The following is a 22,093-nucleotide window of genomic DNA, read 5'->3' on the forward strand; positions in this document are numbered from 1 at the left end:
AGGTTTGATGAATAATATATAGTAAAAATGAACTGTGGGAGGAGACCAAAGAGTATCTTCTCCACTGAGTTGATGAAATCTTCCCACCTGGTGGTCTGGAAGGTGAAATTCTTCAGTAACTGAGCCGGATGTGGGCTGTGATGAGGCAAACCACAGAGCAGTTTTCTCTGCCACGTCTGGTCCTAACTCTTGCCCCCACATGAACACAAGACCCTGAGCTGGGACTGAGGAGGAGATTCTTCCTTCTGCGGTGGTTTCATGAGGACAAACTTGGCGTACCTTCAGCGTTGATGGGCCAACTCCTAACTCAGTGGAAGTCAACCCAGTCTGGAGGCTTGTTTACCTATTTTATCTATGGAATTATAAATGGAGCTCACTGTCATTGTTGAATTTGGCCCCAAAATGAAGCAAAGAAAACAATGCTATTTTAATACTCTAAACGAGTTGGTTGAGAAATGGATCCACCAAATGAAGTTAGGATCTTAGATCAGCTCCTGAGACAGAAAAAGGACATTAGTAGAAAAACTGGTGAAATCTGTAGTAAATAATAAGGTACCAATGTTGATGTATTAGTGTGGACAGAGGTACACTGGTTATGTAAGATGCTAATATTAGGGGAACCTACGTGAAGGCCATATGGGACTATCTGTATAATCTCAGCAACTTTTCTATAAATTGAACAATATTCCAGAATGAAAAGTTTATTATCACTAGAGTAAAAAAGCACGATCATACTCAACAAAATATTAGCAAATCAAATTCAAAAACACATCAAAAAGATTCATCTATCATGATCAAGTAGTATTTATTCCAGGGATGCAAGGATGGTACAATATTTGAAAATTCATCAATATCATCCACCACATCAACAAAAAGAAGGACAAAAACCACATGATCATCTCCATAGATGCTGAAAAGGCATTCAACAAAATTCAATATCCATTCATGATAAAAACTCTCAACAATTGGTATAGAGGGCAAATACCTCCACATAATAAAGGCCATATATGACAAACCCATAGCCAACATCATACTTAACAACAAGAAGCTGAAAGCTTTTCCTTTAAGATTGGGAACAAGACAAGGATGCCCACTCTCCCCACTTTTATTCAACATAGTTCTGGAGGTCCTAGCCACGGCAATCAGACAACACCAAGAAATAAAAGGCATTCAGATTGGTAAGGAAGAAATTAAACTGTCATTGTTTGCAAATGATGTGATATTGAACATAGAAAACACTAAAGAATCCACCCCAAAACTACTAGAACTAATAATTGATTTCAACAAAGTGGCAGGATACAAAATTAATACACAGAAATCTGTTGCATTCCTATATATTAATGATGAACTAGCAGAGGGAGAAATCAGGAAAAAAATTCCATTCACAATTGCATAAAAAAATACCTAGGAATAAACCTAATGATCTGTACAATCTTAACCTAAGTGTTCATCAGTAGATGAATGGATAGAGAAGATGTGGTACATATACACAATGGAAGAGGCCTATAAACATCTATACCCTAAAAACTACAAGAGACTCATAAGAAAAATTAAAGAAGATACCAATAAATGTAAATACATCTGAGCTCATGGACAGGAAGAATTAATATTGTCAAAATGGCCATCCTGCCTAAAGCAATCTACAGATTAATGCAATCCCTATCAAAATACCAACAGCATTCTTCAACGAACTAGAGCAAATAGTTCTAAAATTCATATGGAACCACAAAAGACCCCAAATAGCCAAAGCAATCCTGAAAAGGAAGAATAAAGCTGGGGAGATTATGCTGCCCAACTTTAAGCTCTACTACAAAACCACAGTAATCAAGACAATTTGGTACTGGCACAAGAACAGACCCATAGACCAATGGAACAGACTAGAGAGCCCAGACATAAACCCAAGGCTATATGGTCAATTAATATATGATAAAGGAGCAATGGATATACAATGGGGAAATGACAGCCTCTTCAACAACTGGTGTTAGCAAAACTGGAAAGCTACATGCAAGAAAATGAAACTGAATTATTGTCTAACCCCATACACAAAAGTAAATTCGAGATGGATCAGAGACCTGAATGTCAGTCATGAAACCATAAAACTCTTAGAAGAAAACATAGGCAAAAATCTCCTGAATATAAACATGAGAAACTTTTTCCTGAATGCATGTCCTTGGGCAAGGGAAACAAAAGCAAAAATGAACAAATGGGACTACATCAAGCTAAAAAGCTTCTGTACAGCAAAGGAAACCATCAGTAGAACAAAAAGGTATCCTACAGTATAGGAGAATATATTTGTAAATGACATATCTGACAAGGGATTAACATCCCAAACATATAAAGAACTCACATGCCTCAACACCCAAAAAGCAAATAACATGATTAAAGAATGGGTGGGGGATATGAACAGATAATTCTCCAAAGAAGAAATTCAGGCGGCTAGTAGGCACATGAAAAGATGCTCCACATTGCTAATTATAAGGGAAATGCAAATTAAAACCACAATGAGGTATCACCTCACACCAGTTAGGATGGCCAACATTGAAAAGACTAAGAACAACAAATGCTGGTGAGGATGTGGAGAAAGGGCAACCCTCCTACACTGCTGGTAGGAATGTGAATTAGTTCAACCATTGTGGAAAGCAACATGGAGGTTCCTCAAAAAAACTAAAAATAAAAAACCATTTGACCTGGAAATTCTACTCCTAGGAATTTACCCAAAGAAAACAAGTTCTCAGATTCAAAAAGACATATGCACCCCTAATGTTTATTGCAGCACTATTTACAATAGCCAAGATATGGATGCAACCTAAGTGTTCATCAGTAGATGAATGGAGAAAGAAGATGTAGTACATATACACAATGGAATATTATTCAGCCATAAGAAGAAAACAAATTCTACCATTTGCAACAACATGGATGGAGCTAGAGGGTATTATCAGTGAAATAAGCCAGGTGGAGAAAGACAAGTACCAAATGATTTCCCTCATTTGTGGAGTATAAAAACGAAGCAAAACTGAAGGAACAAAATAGCAACAGACTCACAGACTACAGGAAGTGACTAGTGGTTACCAAAGGGGAGAGGTGAAGGAAGGTGGTGGGGAGGGAGGTAGAAGGGGATTGAAGGGTATTTTGATTGGTACACATGGTGTGGGTGGGGTCATGGGAAGACAGTGTAGCACAGAAAATACAAGTAGTGACTGTGTGGCATCTTACTACATTGATGGACAGTGACTTCAGGAGGGATCTGGGGGGGACCTGATAATATGGGTGAATGTAATAACCACAATGGTTTTCATGTGAAACCTTTATAAGAATGTATATCAATGATACCTTAATAAAAAAATGTGAAAAAAAAAGCACCATCACCCCAGGCTCTTAGGCACATAGTGCCTGTCACTCAGCAGAGCTCAGTTAATGCTTGCTTATGTTGAGGGGATTGGATCAACTCACCCACATGAGTTACATTCCAAAGAGTTAGAGATTTCTAGTGTGTAACCAAAACATTCAGTTTTACAAGATTTTCTATTCAGTTATCTTCTACTTAAGAGTCTAAAAGATTGGGAAAAATAAATCTTTCTCCATTTGGTTGGAAAGGTTAAACACATAAAAGTTACTCTGAATGAGTTAAAAGAAACTAATCCCAACATGGGAGTGGGAGTTACAACCACCACAAGGAGTCATTTCTATAGCGTTTTATAAAAAGTCTTTTTTGCATGTATCATGTCATTTGATCTCACTTTCTTAACCAATGTGCAAACAATTGCTTGGCCATGGAATTTGTCAGGAAAGCTCTCAAGCTATTTGCAAAGCAACTTCTGAAATCATAATTTGAGAGGATATAGAATGTAGAAATTAAGAGAGATCTTGGCTCTGCTGTATAAACCTAGGGAAGTTATCTAATCTCTCTAAGTACCTGATTGCCCCATAGAAACATAGCATCTCCTTGATAGGGCCGTGAGAGGATTAACGCAAATAATTCATGCAAAGCATTGAGCACAGTGCTTGGCACATTCTAAGCACTTGATAAATAGCTATTATTAGCATGACACTAAGATGTGAATCAGAGCAGAGTGCCTTTTTACAGGACATACTGCCATCTTAGGCAGATAAATAGCTCTGGGGATGATTTTTTTTTTCCTCGCCTTTTTTTTTTTTTTTTTTTTACATTTGTCTTAACTTTATTGGTTGGTTTAAAACTTTTTCTGCATTTTTTTTGAGAGGGCATCTCTCATATTTATTGATCAAATGGTTGTTAACAACAATAAAATTCTGTATAGGGGACTCAATGCACAGTCATTAATCAATCCCAAGCCTATATCTCAACAGTCTCCAATCTTCTGAAGCATAACAAACAAGTTCTTACATGGTGAACAAGGTCTTACACAGTGAATAAGTTCTTACATGGTGAACAGTGCAAGGGCAGTCATCACAGAAACTTTTGGTTTTGATCACGCATCATGAACTATAAACAATCAAGTCAGATATGATTATTCATTTGATTTTTATACTTGATTTATATGTGAATCCCACATTTATCCCTTATTATAATTATTATTTTTTAAATAAAATGCTGAAGTAGTAGGTAGATGCAAGATAAAGGTAGAAAACATAATTTAGTGCTGTAAGAGGGTAAATGTAGATGATCAGGTCTGTGCCTATAGACTAAGTATTAATCCAAGCTAGACAAGGGCAACAAAACATCCACGGATGCAGAAGATTTCTCCCAAAACAGGGGGGATGAGGTTCTAAGCCTCACTTCTGTTGATCCCCAATTTCTCACCTGATGGCCCCCCTGCAACTGTGCCTGTCTTAGGTTATTCCTCCCTTGAGGAATCTTACCCGTCTCTGGCTAACCAGTCATCTTCTGGGGCCATACAGGGAAATGTAAAGTTGGTAAGTGAGAGAGAAGCAATATTCTTTGAAAAGGTTAGGTTTTTACTTCTTTGCAGATTTATGCCCTGTGGCTTCTATGCCCAGCACTTGTCTTGAGGTATCTTTACCACTTGGAAGAATTATGATACTCGGTAATTTTCGATATGAGGCACTAATTCTACTTAAGGGTTGTAATTAGGAAGGAAGAAGAAAAGCTACAGAAGTAGCAGATGGAAGAAAGCATGGGAGGATTGATTATTTCTTTGACATATCTTCTTGTAGAGTAACATAAGCATGTATAAGTTTTAAACTACTAATTAAATTGAGCACATACATTAACATAATAGGAATACAGCTACATAACAAAAGCAGACTTACAATTACCAGCCATATCCAGTGAAACCAAGAAAACCAGTTAGGTACCCTAGGCATTTGTGAAAAATTATCAATGATATGATGGATATTGTCTAACTGAATTTGAATAGTTTGAGAAAAATCAGACAAATTAAAACAACACATTGCTGGGAACTGTTCACAGCCCATGTGTTCTTTTAACAGTAGATAGTCTATAGTCGCACGATTTTGGAGCACTGCAACTTGCACTTCTCCTAATTCTTGGTTGAGTTCTGACAGTATAGATCCAGTCAAATTTGTTGTTTTACTGTATGCACAGGCCAGCTTAGATATCTCCTTCTTCATTCCAATGGCAAGTCCAGGAACCTGTGGGATGACTGCAGCTACAACTGCAGCAGCGCCAGGATCTTTGTTGAAGTTTTTTGATGTTCATCTTCTGGAATGACTCTTCCAGAGGATGTTGATGTTGGAAGTTCTTCTTCATATCTTATCTTAATTCATTTTCTGTGTGGCCAAATTAAGCTTTGATCCTCTGTATAAACACAAACAAACCCTTTGCCCACACTTTGATATGACCTTTATACTATTGTGAAGAACCTATTGGAGATCACCACACAGGAACTGCTTTTTTTTTTAAGAGAAAGGAATATTATCAGAAAAATGTACTTCCATAGCTGATCATCTGACACCCTTTGAAAGATTAAAATTAAGGATATGTAAAGCATGCATTAATCATTGATTTGCAGTTAGTTTTATCCTATCAGGGAGTAATCCCCCTTTTCTTTCTCTCTTTTCTTTTTTTTGTTATCATTAATCTACAATTATATGAAGAATATTATGTTTACTAGGCTCTCCCCTATACCAAGTCCCCCCCCACAAACCCCATTACAGTACTGTCCATCAGCATAGCAAAATGTTGTAGAATCACTACTTGTCTTCTCTGTGTTGCACAGCCCTCCCCTTTCTTCCACCCCCCACATTATGCATGCTAATTATAATACCCCCTTTCTTCTTCCACCCCCTTATTCCTCCCTACCCACCCATCCTCCCCAGTCCCTTTCCCTTTGGTACCTATTAGTCCATTCTTGGGTTCTGTGATTCTGATGCTGTTTTGTTCCTTCAGTTTTTCTTTTGTTCTTATACTCCACAGATGAGTGAAATCATTTGGTATTTCTCTTTCTCCGTTTGGCTTATTTCACTGAGCATAATACCCTTTAGCTCCATCCATGTTGTTGCAAATGGTAGGATCTGCTTTCTTCTTATGGCTGAATAATGTTCCATTGTGTATATGTACCGTATCTTCTTTATCCATTCATCTACTGATGGACACTTAGGTTGCTTCCAATTCTTGGCTATTGTAAATAGTGCTGCGATAAACATAGGGGTGCATCTGTCTTTTTCAAACTGGGATGCTGCATTCTTAGGGTAAATTCCTAGTAGTGGAATTCCTGGGTCAAATGGTAAGTCTATTTTGAGCATTCTGAGGAATCTCCATACTGCTTTCCACAATGGTTGAACTAATTTACATTCCCACCAGCAGTGTAGGAGGGTCGCCCTTTCTCCACAACTTCGCCAACATTTGTTGTTGTTTGTCTTTTGGATGGTAGCCATGCTTACCGGTGTGAGGTGATACCTCATTGTGGTTTTAATTTGCATTTCTCTGATAATTAGCAATGTGGAGCATCTTTTCATGTGTCTGTTGGCCATCTGAATTTCTTTTTTGGAGAACTGTCTGTTCAGTTCCTCTGCCCATTTTTTAATTGTATTATTTGTTTTTTGTTTGTTGAGGTGGGTGAGCTCTTTATATATTTTAGATGTCAAGCCTTTATTGGATCTGTCATTTACAAATATATTCTCCCATACTGTAGGGTACCTTTTTGTTCTATTGATGATGTCTTTTGCTGTACAGAAGCTTTTCAGCTTAATATAGTCCCACTTGTTCATTTTTGCTTTTGTTTTCCTTGCCCAGGGAGATATGTTCAAGAAGAGGTCACTCATGTTTATGTCTAAGAGGTTTCTGCCTATGTTTTTTTCCAAGAGTTTAATGGTTTCATGACTTACATTCAGGTCTTTGATCCATTTTGAATTTACTTTTCTGTATGGGGTTAGACAGTGGTCCAGTTTCATTCTCTTACATGTAGCTGTACAGTTTTGCCAGCACCATCTGTTGAATAGACTGTCATTTCCCCATTGTACGTCCATGGCTCCTTTATCAAATATTAATTGACCATATATGTTTGGGTTAATGTCTGGAGTCTCTAATCTGTCCCACTGGTCTGTGGCTCTGTTCTTGTGCCAGTACCAAATTATCTTGATTACTATGGCTCTGTAGTAGAGCTTCAAGCTGGGAAGTGAGATCCCGCCCCCCACTTTATTCTTCCTTCTCAGGATTGCTTTGGCTATTTGGGGTCTTTGGTGTTTTCCATATGAATTTTTAAACTATTTGTTCCAGTTCGTTGAAGAATGTTGCTGGTAATTTGATAGGGATTGCATCAAATCTGTATATTGCTTTGGGCAGGATGGCCATTTTGACAATATTAATTCTTCCTAGCCAAGAGCATGGAATGAGTTTCCATTTGTTAGTGTCCCCTTTAATTTCTCTTAAGAGTGTCTTGCAGTTTTCAGGGTATAGGTCTTTCACTTCCTTGGTTAGGTTTATTCCTAGGTATTTTATTCTTTTTGATGCAATTGTGAATGGAGTTGTTTTCCTGATTTCTCTTTCTATTGGTTCATTGTTAGTGTATAGGAAAGCCACAGATTTCTGTGTGTTAATTCTGTATCCTGCAACTTTCTGGGAATTATTTTTGATGAAGACATTTTGATTCTGAAAGTCCCCTCAGCAGCCAGAACTGAGCACCAGGTTGCATCTGCGCAATGTGGAAACACACATACAGAGGAGGGAGACTTCCAGCTCCAGCAATACAGTGGGATGAACTAGAAAGGAAATTTCCCACCTTCAGGAAAAACAACAAGCCTGATATTAAATAACATTGTGAGACATGGTTGAACTCACAATGGTTCTTCTCACAAGAAGGAATGAGAAGAAATGAAGGAATGGAAAGCTAGTGCCATGAGAAAGAAACTGATGATGGGGTTATCAGACCAGCGATGGGCAGGGACAGGGGCTGTGGTCCGGGGCTGTAAGAGGGGCTGTTGATCTGAGACCCCTGCTTAATGTGAGGCCCCTCCAAGAGCTGAAGGATCAGTGAAAGGTGCCAGGAGCCTGTCTCTGCCTGGGCTTTGGGTGAGGAAACACAAGTCTCCATAAAAACTCAAAGCCCCAAGCCTACCTTGCCTTTGGTTCAGAGCTTGAACTGACACGCCTACAAGGGTAATTACTGTGACAAGTGGTCCCTAGTTGGTGATACCCCAGGGATGCCTGCCCAGGGGGCCATACAGAATTCCCATGGACAAACCAATCCTTTTGCCAATGAGTGCACAATTAAAATACTACAAATATTAATTGGGCAAAGTTGGAGTCCAGTAATCTTTGTTTTAATTAAGTTTAATAAGTTCTCTAGGGCATGCTTCAGTGAAGTTCAAAAAATGCTGCTTTACCTATGCTTTTATATCTCAAGATAGCTTCCTTTCCACTCGCTCATCCATTCATTCAACATTCACCCATCAAACTTATTTTGTTAAGAATATTTGCCAGGCAGTGTGCCAGGAACATCTGTGACTTCTTTGGTCCCTCACTGTAATGTCCAAGGGATGTGTTCTCACCCTCAAGTTACAGATGGGAAAACGGAGGGTGAGACAGGTCATGGCAGGCCAAGGACACACGGTAATCAGTGGCAGAGCTGGAACACCAGTCCAGTCCTCCTCCTTCCTGGGAGCTACGTTCTTAACCAACTGTAGGTGTCTTATTCCTCGAATGCATGACAAAGACAGGTACTGGCGTGACTGAGGAGATGGTCACCAGAGCCAGTATTCTTACAGAGTAGTCTTGTCCTCCCAGTACTTTGAGGCCCCAGGGGACCCACTGTCTGGAACACAACTGAGCTACCTGCCAATGACAGTAACTTCAGCTGCCCTGGGCTCCAGTACCCTGGGGGGTCTGCAGTCACTGGGAGGGTGGAAGCTGCTCAAGGCAGCACCGGTTCAGGGGTCGGAGGCAGACCAAAACACCTGGAATGTCCTCTATCCTCGGGGGAGGAGTTGTGCCGGGTCCTGCTATGCCTACATATGTGGGGCCGGGGCCCCGCTGCCCTGCTGGCTCTCTCATGTGCTTTGCCAGGTCCTTTTGAAGCCCATCTCCTGTCCAGAAGGACAGCTGCTTTCCCTTCTGAGAATGCAAGTGCATTTCACCACAGGGCTATTGCACCTGCTGACCCCTAGGCCTGGAACTCTCTTCCCTCAGAGCATGCATGGCTCTCCCCTCCTTTCCTTCTGCCTCAGAGAGGCCGCCCCAATCAGCCCACTTGAAACTTCCCTCTTCAGTCACTCACCACACACCCACTTCCCCTGTTTTATTTCTCCTTTAGCATGCATGATGATGTTTTCCTATGTTTGGTTATTTATGGCTTTATTTCACCAAGAAAATGTCAGCTCTGTAAGGGCAGCCAGCTGTTTTGTTCACAGCTAAGACCTGGAATAAATGAATAGATGAGTGGTCTATTTATCATTGTAATTCATCCAGAATCTGGTCCTCAACTTCTTTCTTTGCACATTAAATGGATTAGACTTAAACAGTGGCTTTCAAACGTAAAAAAAAAGTCATTGAAACACTTCCTTTAAATGAAATTTTAGAAAGAATGGACAGTAGCATGTCTGTAGTTGTTGAAGCTGGGAGAAGACTCCAGGGCTTCAGTGTGTGTCCTCTCTGTTTTCATCTTCCTCACCAGACCCCATAGAACCCTGAGGTTCCACAGAACGCAATTTGGAAACCACAAGCCTAAGTGAAATCCACCTCCAATGAATCACTTCCACTCCCAAGGTTTAAATACAATCATCTATAAAATGAATAAGGAGTTGGACTCACTGACCTTCATTGCATGACATTCTAGTATTATAAATCATATCCGTATCTGCAGAAAATTATCTGAGTCAGATAAATCCCAAAATAGAAATTGTAAAGACACATTTAGCGACATGCCTACCAGCAATAAGTATATCAAGCATTGCTTGTTGGACGAGCAGTTTATGGGAGCCATGGGACCCATAAGAATCTCAGATTGCTCAATCTAGTTGATGAAATAAACACTGAAAGCCTTAAGACAGTACGTCATCCGGTGCTAGAAGAGGTCAACAGATTCTATGGGCAAACTAGAGATCATGGAAAGGGGATCCAGTGGTCTAAATGGGATGGTGTCTTGGAAGGAAGTACTGTGTCTGGGGAGAACAACAGAAGGGCATTTTAGGTGGGGGTTACAGTGGGTGCCATGGTGCACTATGCAAACCCCCTGGCAGAACGGAGGCACTCACACCCCCCACTGCCAGGAGAGCGGCGTGCTCCTGGTTCAGTGCCGAGTCCCTTCCTAGCCAACAGACTGCACTGGGCCTGGTGGTCATGGAGTAATGGTCTTGGTCCCAGGCGGGGACAGAGTTATTCCATCATCATCCTGTCTCCGATTATGGTTATTGTGGCAGAGACTATTTGTCCCCAATATCCATTCTCCTCTTCTTCCTTAGTAACTGAACCTCCAGTTATTATCTAGACACATGGCCTCCCAGAATAAAGTTTATATTTCCCAGCCTCCCTTGCAGCTAGATGTGCCATGTGACAAGTTCTGATCTGTGGGATGTAAGGTGACATGATGTGGACCTCCAAGGTCTGTCCTTAAAGGAAATGCCTCCCCTTTCTCCTCTCCAACTAGCTGGATACAGACATGGTGGGGAGCCCTCTTGGACCAGGAGCAGCACGATGGAAGAAGGCTGGGTCCTAACCCTGACTTGAAGGCTGGCGGGCAAAGGCCATATAGAGTGAGCAGAGCTCTGTCCTGATGAAGCTTCTGCTATCCTGACCAGTGCAACTATAGTATCAATCCCTTACTTGAAAAACTTGCTCAGAAGGAACACTTGCTGGTTCCAAGAGCCAGGCTGTGGGGAGGGGACAACAGGCATTAATCTCTCCCATGCATGGTGGCTGAGCTAAAACTCAGGGTAGCTTGTCCAAGGTCACTCACTGTTGAGTGGATTCCTGGAACCAGAGGGAAAGGAGGGGTGGAGAGAGTTGGACTTTGGGATCATACTAGCTTCGGTTTGAACCCTGCCTCCCTCCTTCCTAAGCCCCACTCGGAAAGACCATATGAAAACAATGTGTGTGGCAAGCTAGACTCCTAGCCTGACTGTAGGACATTTTTGTTCTCAGACTCCAGAGAGCTTGTTCCTATCAAGGGCTCTTTCCCATGGAGATTCTGGTCTCTGAGAAAGGTGCTACCCTAGAGCCAGCTGTGGGACCCCCAGGGCTTTAGTGCCTGACGGGACTCAGAAGAGACTCGGAGGAGGTGATGGCTGAGGCAGGCCTTGGAGGATGGGAGATGTAACACAGGGAGAGAAGAAGGGGGTCAGCATCCCTGGGAGAGGGAGCAGCTTAAGCAAACGCACAGAAATAGGAAACATCCTGAGACTATGATGGAAGTGAAAAGCAGAGCTCCCAATCTCAGCCCTGACTCTCAGCCTGCCCTCTAATATTTTATTTAGTGGTTTGGGTGTTTGGTGGGGGACAGAGGTTGGGGTTGGCATTGTTGAGAAGGCAGCTTGAGAGGCACTGGAAAATAATTACCTTTTGAGAACAAAACCAAGTCACCTGATAAACTCAGCTCAAAGCCAGCTCAGTCCCCTCGCCCCAGCCCTCGCCCAGCAGGGGTGCACCCCCCAGAGCAGGGGCCTGCAGATGGGAGAGCAGTCAGCCCCATTCCCTTGGGCTTTGCCTCAGACTCACAGTCCTCATCTGCAGAGTGCTACCCCCTCTGAAACACATGGGCAAAAAGCAGCCTAGTAAGGCTACATGCAATTTCCATGTGAGTTTAAGATTATTTCAAAAATTATATATAAAAACAAAATAAAACAAAGCAGGGTGGGGAATATACAGATGAAATCCAGTTAGTAAATGCTGATAACTGCTGAAATTATATAATGGGTTCTTGAGGGTTCATTATATTTCCTCTCCAATACATTTGACACTTTTCATTAAAAGAAACTACTAAAAAGTTTTAAAAATGTACGTGACGCTGATGGACAGTGACTGTAATGGGGTTTGTGGGGGGGACTTGGTGAAGGGGAGAGCCTAGTAAACATAACGTTCTTCATGTAATTGTAGATTAATGATAACAACAACAACAAAAAATGTACATGAGTGTTCAGAGCAGCATTATTCATAATGGCCCAAAGTAAAAAAAATAACCCAAGTGTACATCACCTGATAAATAGATAAATAAAATGTGTTTTAGCCACACAATGGAATATTATTCAACAGTAAAAAGGAATGAGGTACTGCTCCATGCTACAACATGGATAAACTTTGAAAACATTACGCTAAGTGAAAGAAGCCAGACACAAATACTGCATGCTTCCACTTACATGAAATGTCCAGAATAAGCAAATCCATAGAGACAGAAGTAGATTAGTGGTTTCCAGGCAGTTCAAGGAAGGGAAAAATTGAGAGTGACAGCTAAGGGGTGTGGACCATCTTTGGAGATAATTAAAATGTTTTAGAATTGGTTGTGATAATGGAGGCACAACTTTGTGAACATACTAAAAGACATGAATTATATGCTTTAAATAGGTGAATTGTATAGTTTGTGTATTGTATCTCAACAAAACTGCTTTTGAAAAGTTAAGAAAAGGTAGGGGTGAGAAACAGCCAGGAGAGGCTCTGGGCCATGGGTGTCCACTGGTTTCTCTGAAAAGTGGACTGAGTATGGGGATGGGCTAAGGGGAAGGGATGGGTCAGCCCTTAACCAAGGTCAGCCTCCCTCATTTATGGCCCAGCCAGAAGAATTCATATAATCTATTCCAGCCTAAAGCCACTGTAGTGAAACTCTTTCTCTCTACCCTGGAAAAAAGTATTCCTCATCACATACTGAATTTTCATTAGTCCAGGAAGATACTGGGCATTTTACAGTTTTCATGTGAAATGCTGGATTCATTTCCACTGCCTGATCACACATTCATCGACTCTTGCGGAGGTAGTACCTTAGTTTTCCAGAGCATGCTGGGTCTCAGCTGTGGCTGCATGTTGGAATCACCTGGGTGTTGAATAAACATTGGTACCAGGACACTACCCCCAGAGACCTTGATTTAATTCGTTTGGGAAAAAGCCTGAACCATGGACATTTTAAAAACTCCCCAGGTAATCCAATGCTCAGCCAAGATTGAGGACTACCAATTTAATGAAAAGAAATTTTAAAGTAGAAGAGAATATTAAAATTGTGGCATAGAGTATGGTAAGTATTCTATCGTGAAACTTTTCTTTTAAAATTTACATTTACACTGGGGACAACATAAAGAGATTTCTCACTGTGGGTTTTAGTCTGGGAATCTGGAGACCTCAGGTTTACAGGCCATCTTGGTCACTGCCCTAAACGAAGAGACCCACAGAAGCAGTAACCAGTGCCTCCCAGTCCCTGTGTGGGCCTCTCCATAGGCAAGTGCTCCCCTGCTTCGAGAAGGGCCCTTTCCCATCTTGGACAATGCTTGCTGTGCCAACAGCTGCCTCTCTGATCCTATTGTGTTGACCCTTGACACTAGTCAACCTGTACTATTCACCACCATCATATTTCCTGCATCACATGACTTTACCATGTTGGCGTGCTGGTCCTTGCTAGAAGCCTCGGCTTCCGCCTGACCAGTCCCTGCCTGTGGACCTTCTATGCAACCTTCCAGCACAATGTTCCAATGCCACCTCCAGGTGGCCTCCCGTGCTTGGTGGTGTGCTCCCTACTTCTGCATTCTGGTGCCTTTTAATTTTCTAATGTTTAGTTGGAACTTCCCTGCATTATAACTACTTGGTGGCTACCTTTGAGTTTGAGCAGACTCTAAGCTCTTATGGGCAAAGGCAGAGTTTCATTTCATATTACATCTCTGTATCCTCTGCAGGGCCTAGTATATGTTCAATAAATGCTTGTTGAACAATGAATGAATGAATGGCTTGCCATGCAGTTTTTATAGGAGGAAAGGTGCCAACTAGTAGCTTAAATGGGGATGGAGTTTTAAGACCACCAAATCCTCATTCTTTAGTAAAAAAAGAAATTTGTTTTTTCAAACTTATGCAAATACAGCTTTGAGGCAAGTTCCCAGCCTCATTTCTGATAGATTGAAAATTCTGAATCCCTGCCATTGGTCATCATGGAGACCATCTCTCCACAGCTGAATGAATGAATGAACTAACATCTACTCTATCCCTAATGAAGACCAGGCACTGTGTTAAGTGTCTTTACAAACATGTGTCCCCAAATTGGCCCCATCACAGAACTAGGCACACATCACCAGAAGGTGACCCACTGCTGCCTTAGCTTGCACAGGAACTAAGCAGAGAACCTCAGTATAGAAAAGCCAAGGCTGGGAACAAGAGGAGGATGCATGGCCTGGAGGAGGGAGGCCCAGGGGTCCATGTGTTGAAAACTTTTTAAAAAGAGACAAACCTCAGCTTATATGCAGTTAGTGTGATTGTTTACACATAAAATATGAACTAATCTATCAACAAACTTTTAGAAATATTAAGCACATTCACTAGTTGTTCAAAACAAGATCAATATGCAAAAACAACATTCCTTTATATCAGCAATGATCAGATTAAAAAATGCCATAGGAAGAAAGAACCCATTCCTCATAGCAACAAAAACTAATAAACCTAATAAATGACACACTAAATATGTACTGAAGGACAAAAAAGCCCAGGAGAAATAGAGGGATAGACTATATTTATAAATGGGAAGATATAATTTCAATTAAAATCCCAACAGAGCTTGGAAAAAGGGATCAAGAAAAACAGAGACAATATTTGAAGAAGAAATTGGAAGAGGAGGAAGAAAAGGAGAGCAATTGCCATATATAATGTACTGCTTATTATTAAGCTATGTGATTAAAACAGTGTGATTTTGTGCATAAATAGAAATATTCCCCAGTGGAAGAAAAGAAAGACACCGGGGACAGACTCCTGAGAATCCAGGAGCTTGAATGAGCCAGAGGCAACATTTCAAACAAGAGTATAAAGGGCTGTCTATAAATGGAGTGGTATAATTGGTTATCACACAGCAAAACAAAAACTTAGAGTTCTAACTCAAACTAACCACAAAATAATTTCCAGATGGATAACCTAAAGATGAAAGAGCAAAATTTCAAAAATTTTGGGAAAAAATAAAGAAGAAATAATTGTAGCAAAGTAAAGATATTACATAACATAAATTGTAAGGGGAAAAGATTGATATGTTTAACTGTGTTAAAATTGAAAATTTCTTAATGACAAAAGACATCATAAAATAAAAAGATAAGCCATGGAGTAGAATAAGATAACTGCAATGTCTGTAGCTGACAAATGATTAGTGTTCAGACTATATAAAGAACATCTACAAGAGATAAAAGAGAAAAAAAACAGTAGAAAAACAGGTAAAGATCCATTTGCAACAACATGGATGGAGCTGGAGGATATTATGCTCAGTGAAATAAGCCAGACGGAAAAGGACAAGTACCAAATGATTTCCCTCATTTGTGGAGTATAACAATAAAGCAAAACTGAAGGAACAAAACAGCAGCAGACTCACAGACTCCAAGAAGGGACTAGTGGTTACCAAAGGGAAGGGGTGCGGGAGAGTGGGTGGGAAGGGAGGGAGAAGGGGATTGAGGGGAATTATAATTGGCACACATGGTGTAGGGGGGATCATGGGGAAGACAGTGTAGCACAGAGAAAGCAAATAGTGTCTCTGTGGCATCTTACTACACTGATGGGCAGTGACTGCAATGGGGTATGGGGGGGACTCAATAATATGGGTAAATGTAGTAACCACATTGTTTTTCATGCGAAACCTTCATAAGAGTGTATATCATAATACCTTAATAAAAAACAAAAGAAAAACAGGTAAAGGTCATGAGCAGGCAGGTAAGTTATAGAAGAAACACAAATGGTCAATAAACACATAGAGATACTAACATCACTAGTAATCAGGATATGAAGATCAAATAAGCAAAATAAAGTGAGAATTTATAATTCATTAGATTGACTTAAAACATTGAAGTCCATTAGTACAAGGCTGTTGACAATGTGGGGAAATTCGAGCTCATGTATGCTGCTCCGGATCAAATTGTTACAACCACTTTGCTTTACCAGACTTGGCTGGTAAAGCAAGTATGATGAGTACTCTAGGGAAACATTCTGTGTGGGCTTGGAAGACACAAAGGATATTCATTGCAGTGTTGTCTGTAATAACAAAAACTTGGCTGTGTTCATCAATAGAATGGCTAAACAAACCATAATGCAATCTTAATGGAATATATGCCAAAAGAGGTAAAGAGCCTTGAGGAAAGTCAGGAGACCAAGTCCTGGCTTTTGTTCTGCTTCTAACTGCTGACAGGATGTCACACAAATCACTTGTCCCTTAGCATGCTCTCCCCAGACAGTCTCGGGGCTTGCTCCCTCACCTCCTTCTGGTCCGTGTACAAATTCCGCCTGCTCAGACAGACTTCCATGACCCCACTATCCATGCAGTGGGCATCCACACCCCCAGCACTGCTTTGCCTAAAAAGGCGAGTGTGTAGATTCTGGCTAGATTGGGTTCAAATCCCAGCTTTACCAACTACCTGTGTGTGACCTTAGGCCAGTTATTTAAGCTTTCTGTGACTCAGTATCTTCCTCTGTAAAATGGAGATAATAAAAAGTTTCATCTTAGAGGGTTGATGTGAGACTGAATAAGTTAATTTGCTGAAGACTTAGAACAGTGCCCGATATAAAAGAAGTGCTAGCTAACAGTAAATTATATGGCAGTTAAAATGAACGAGGTGGACTGGAGTGACGTGGCTGCATCTGACATCCACGCTGCTGAGTGCAAAGGGCACAACCTCGCCAGCATCTCATCCTTCCCTAAGCTTCTGCACTGATCACAAGCAGCGCACAGCCCAGGCCTCGTTCACACCTGCAGTCAGGTGTCCTTCTCACAGGTTCCCTTCCCTTGCTGTCCATGCCCATCGCAGCGTGGCCAAGTCACTTTGGGGCAGTATTGCTTCAGTTGGATGAATTCTGAGAAATCCTTGAATGCCGGAGGATGAAGATACCATTGACTCTCTCAGATGGTATATATTAAGAAGTTGAAATAAAGACATGAGGAAAGTGGGAGCAATGGAGCAGGTGAGCGACACAGATTCCTGGCAAGGGCTAGAATCCCAGAGGCAGGGTATCTCCAAGGGCAGCAGTTCTGGGATTCCAGGATGGGAGCTCACCCAGCCCCTCTCTCCAGGCCTGTCCTCGGGTCCCTTGTACAAAGGAAGCATTAACTGCTATATTCACAGAGGACTCTGCATAAGAAAAGATCTAGAAGGATCCAGGTAGAGCCCTTAGCACTGGCTACAGGAGGGAGAGCAGGACTGGGGATCAAGGGGCTGAGTGGTGGCTTTTCTAACCTCTGTATAATTTTCCACTATATACTTTTGCATTGTTTGAACTTTGCACAGTGAGAAAGAGTTCTTATTTGTAAATATTAGAAAGGAAAAATTACCTTATACATGAGAGGTATTCATTGAGTGGGCATTACTATTATTCTTTAAAACAAACACAAAGACTTCCCACCCACACAGAGGTCCCAGGCAGGAAAGCACTCTGCGGGCACCTCTTCCTCAAACACGGCAGCTGCCCGTTCAGCAGGCTTCACTGGCTCTACCTGTGAAATATATCCTGAATCCAAAGCCCTCTCACTGCCCTCACCACCCAGCCATGTGCTTTGCTCACTTAGATGGACAATAGACTCACACCTGTCCCAACTCCTTGTTTCTACCCTCACCCCCTCCACCTCGCTCTGCACAGCAGTCGGGGTCCTTCAAGTCCCCAAATAAGTAGCTGACACATACCAAGCACTTGCCATGTGCCAGGCACTGCAGTAAGCAGGTGAACCACTAGCCCAACTTTACAGCCCTTTACAGCCCTCAGAACTAGGCACAAGTAGAATCTCCACTTCACAGATGCAGAAATGGAGGCTCTGAATATTCGATAATTTTCCCCAGGTCAACATCATGAAATGGCAGAGCTGGGACCCGATCCATGTGGTGTGCATGCTCTTAGCTGCCTCCCCACACTGGCTCCCTCATGGGTGTCTGAGCTCCTCACCTCACTCAGAGAGAAACCAGAGCTTGCTACTGTGGCTACAAGGCCCCACTGTACTCTGGCCCCTGCCTGCCTCTCCAGCCTTATCCTCCCTCCCTCCTCCTCACCCACCACACCCCAGCCCCACTGGTTCTCTGGCTGCTCCTCTGCCTGGAATGTTTCTTTCCTGATCTTCAAATGGCTTGTTCTCTCACTTTGCTCAGGTCCCTGCTTGAATGTCACCTCCTCCAGAAGGGCCTCCCTGACCACCCTTTCTAAAATAGTCCACAGGTTGACCCTTTCCTGCTGTAATTTTACTCATAGATCTTATCACTTCCTGATGTGACATCATAAGTTTATTTGTTGGAATGTTTATTATCTGTCTCCTCTCTAGAATTTCTGCTCCATAAAGGCAGGGACTTTGTTCCCAGTGCCTGGCACAGGGCCTGGAACAGAACAGTAACACAATAATTGAATAAATCCATCCAAAGGCAGCCCTTGGGGCATATGTGTGGGGCTGCTAGGAACGTGTCCACTCCCCCTGCACAGGATGGAGCATCTGCCCCCTGGGCCAGCAGTGTGGGCCCATTCTTCTCTCTGGAGCCCCGGGACTAACAGAGCAGAAGATGAAGCAGATCTTCCTTCCTCATTCCCAGTTTCTCCCCCTCGGGCCCCTTCATCTATCCTTCCAGCCCCAGGGCTTTCACCTCCCAGCCACTTGGAAGCTGATCTGACAAATTCATCCCCACCAACGTGATAAAGATGTGAAGTGTTACCCTTCCCAAGGATATTTGCATTTAAACAAAGCCAGACAGGAGCAACATGTCACCCTAATGTATGACTGTTCCACGGTGTAACTTCCAAGATGAGGATGTTTGAGGGAGTACTGCCCTGCCCTCTCCCAGGTACTGGGAGACAGGGCTCCCCAGGTAAGAGCACTGGAGGGGAGGGAGAGATGGGCCCAAGCTCGCTCAGTGGGTCAGAGACTGGGACCAACAGACCCCAGTCTCAAAAGTGACAGCTTCCCATTGTCCCACTCAACCCACCTCTTCCTTTCCTGCTACCCAGAAGGTCTGGCTTTGTTCCCAAAAGCATCCCCAAGTGATCCTCAGGCTCTGCTTTGGGGAATCCCTCCAGCGGCTACCCGGGGGACCCAGAACAAAGGCCTTACCCATTTCAATCCCACAGATGACCAGGGCTGCAATCACTGCTCCTGCTGATGTCCCAGCGAAGCGGTGGGCTGTTTCCAGCATCCGGGGGGCCAGGTCCCGAAGGGCGTCCACTGCCCCAGCCTGGTAGAATGAGAGAAATCCACTGCCGGAGAAGGAGATGGAATGAGGGGTGTCCGGGTCCCCCTTGAACACCTGTTCCTCCATCTCCTCAGTCTGGGGCCTCCCGTAGTGGGAAGGAACCACCCCTCAGAGCTTGCCTGCCTGAGCCTGGCTGTCTGCCTGCTGGAACTCAGTGCCAAGCTTCCCAGCCAGCTGGAGACTGGAATGTGGCTGTCTCCCCAGTCGACTGGGACTCCCACGGGTGGCTCAGACAGCCACCTGAGCCTGTTGAGCACTGCCAGGAGAGAGTCCCAAAGGCTGGGAAAGGGCGCCAGGCCCAGGACACTGGCAGGAGGCCCCCTGGACGTGTGAGCAGCTTTCTGGTCCTGTGAGCGCTCCCCTGGCTTCATTGCGTGGTGAGATTCATCTCCTGCAGAGACCTCATTTCCCTGCCGGCGCTAGATACGCTTAGGAGCAGTTGGGGCTGTGGTGTATGGCTGTCCCCGAGGCCGAGGAGGCAGGCACTGCTCAGCCTTTGGCCCAGAAGGCTTCACCCATGGGATTGCAAAACATCCACTGATGGTTATTAGAGTGCCTCCCTCCCTGACACGCTGAGGCAGTGAAGGAATCAAATGCTGGCTTCCCTCCCAGAGGACAGTGTCCCCTCCTCCTTGGGTAAGGCTGGCAGGGTGGCTCTAGTTTTTGAGAGGGACACTGATACCACCCACGTGCGCCACAGTGCCACCCTTCCTTGGGCTCCTTCTCCAGTTTCTGTGTGATATGTGCGGTGTGTTACACAATTGTTTTTTTGTTCTTACATAAGCTCCGCTTTGCTTATTCACTTGTGTGTTGGTTCACATGTTAGGACTGGCCACAGGCAAAACTGTCGAGGAAGAGAAGTTGGGTGTCAGAGCCCCACCCACCACTGCGTCTCCATCTCTCACCCTCTTTCTGCCCAGCCCCTCACTGACCCACCCATCTTTAGTCAGTGCCCTCTCACCAAGCCCCAAACCTTCAGGCTGTCTCTGTCCAGGAAGAAATCAGTCTAAAATCTGGATCATTCTAAGCGTTTGAAATGAGAAGCTTGAGAGGGCAACATTTTACCCCAAGAGTGAACAGCTTGGGAGACCAGATATGGGGGCATCGAGGCCAGGGCAGAGTGATGTTTTGGGGCCCAAAGGACTAGGGAGGTGGTGTGTGGGTGTGGGGGCACTGGTCAAGCCCCCTCTAGAGGTGTGCGACTTGGCCCTGGAGAGGAGGGTCTTCCTCACAACCCACAAATCTCACTGCCCGAGGATGTCACAGAGCAACCACATTATAAGATCGCATCTCTCTTCTGCCCCCGAGACTAGATTGGGATCCCAGGGGGCTCCCACTGACTGCTGGCCCCGCTTGCCTGTACTGGGATTCCACAAGGAGGGCAATGCCCAGTACTCAGGCAGGATGGAGCTTTCTCTCTTGGGTAGGTAGTTCCAGGCATATAGTTGCCTCCATCTGGGAAGAGACGTTTTGATTAAACGTCTGCGTAACAGAGAAAATGTGTGTGTGTGTGTGTGTGTGTGTGTGTGTGTGTGTGTGTGTGTGTGTGTGTGTGTGTGTGTGTGTGTGTGTGTGTGTGTGTGTGTGTGTGTGTGTGTGTGTGTGTGTGTGTGTGTGTGTGTGTGTGTGTGTGTGTGTGTGTGTATGACGTGCAGCTTTCCGCTGGAGCATAGGCTATGATGAGGTGGAGCCCAGCCGGCCTTTGGAACACTGAGATCCTGCCTCTTCCTGGGAAATCAGGTCAGCTCCGCTGAGTATTTGCACACCCAGCTCTGTGTTGGGGTCCTGAGGGAAGGGAGTGAGTAGAAGCACCAGTCCCTGTAACTCAGACAGGATTCTTGGGAGCAAGAAAGGCAAGTGTGAAACAGCGAACCATATGCAGTGATCCACAGTTAGGTACCAAACGGTGCGGGGCTGAGATTCCTGCCAGAAAACCTAAGAGACAAGGGTGAGCAGGGTGGGCTGGAAGCACCAGAGAAGCTCTGCCATGGAGCTGTGGGTAGAGGGACCTGAAGAAGCTGGAAGGAAGGTGGGGGAGTGTCATGGCAAGGAACAGCGAAGGCCCCTTGCAGAGGAGAGAATGGGCATGATGGAGCCCCTTACACAGGATGGAGGACTTTGGATCAGGCAGGCATGGGTTGAATCCCAGCTCTGCTACTTATAGGTAGCATGACCTGTGTAACCTCTCTGGGCCTCAGTCTTCCTCATCTGTAAAAAGGACAAAAATATGGATGTTGCACAATAGCTGTAAAAGTTAAAGATATGGCTGTAAAATGCCTGGGCTGTGGAATGTCTATTATCATCAAAGGGTAGTAAGGGCCAAGGCAAG

At 43.6% G+C, this 22,093-nt stretch overlaps 1 protein-coding gene across 7 annotated transcripts in view; it reads right to left on the reverse strand.

Moving 5' to 3' along the window:
• Window positions 1–20,392, reverse strand: part of PNPLA1 (patatin like domain 1, omega-hydroxyceramide transacylase) — a 47,794-nt gene extending 27,402 nt beyond the window's left edge. For 2 of the 7 annotated variants that reach the window (XM_017648842.3, XM_017648841.3), the window contains exon 1: window positions 19,626–20,392. In XM_017648842.3, the coding sequence (XP_017504331.1) occupies window positions 19,626–19,830 (205 nt within the window). In that variant the 5' untranslated portion in view covers window positions 19,831–20,392. The remainder of the gene's footprint in view (window positions 1–19,625) is intronic. The other 5 variants (XM_017648844.3, XM_017648843.3, XM_017648840.3 and 2 more) reach the window with 4 other exon arrangements.
• Between the last annotated feature and the right edge of the window lie 1,701 nt (window positions 20,393–22,093).

The sequence above is a fragment of the Manis javanica genome, chromosome 16 (assembly GCF_040802235.1).
Source record: "Manis javanica isolate MJ-LG chromosome 16, MJ_LKY, whole genome shotgun sequence".
NCBI lineage: Eukaryota > Metazoa > Chordata > Mammalia > Pholidota > Manidae > Manis > Manis javanica.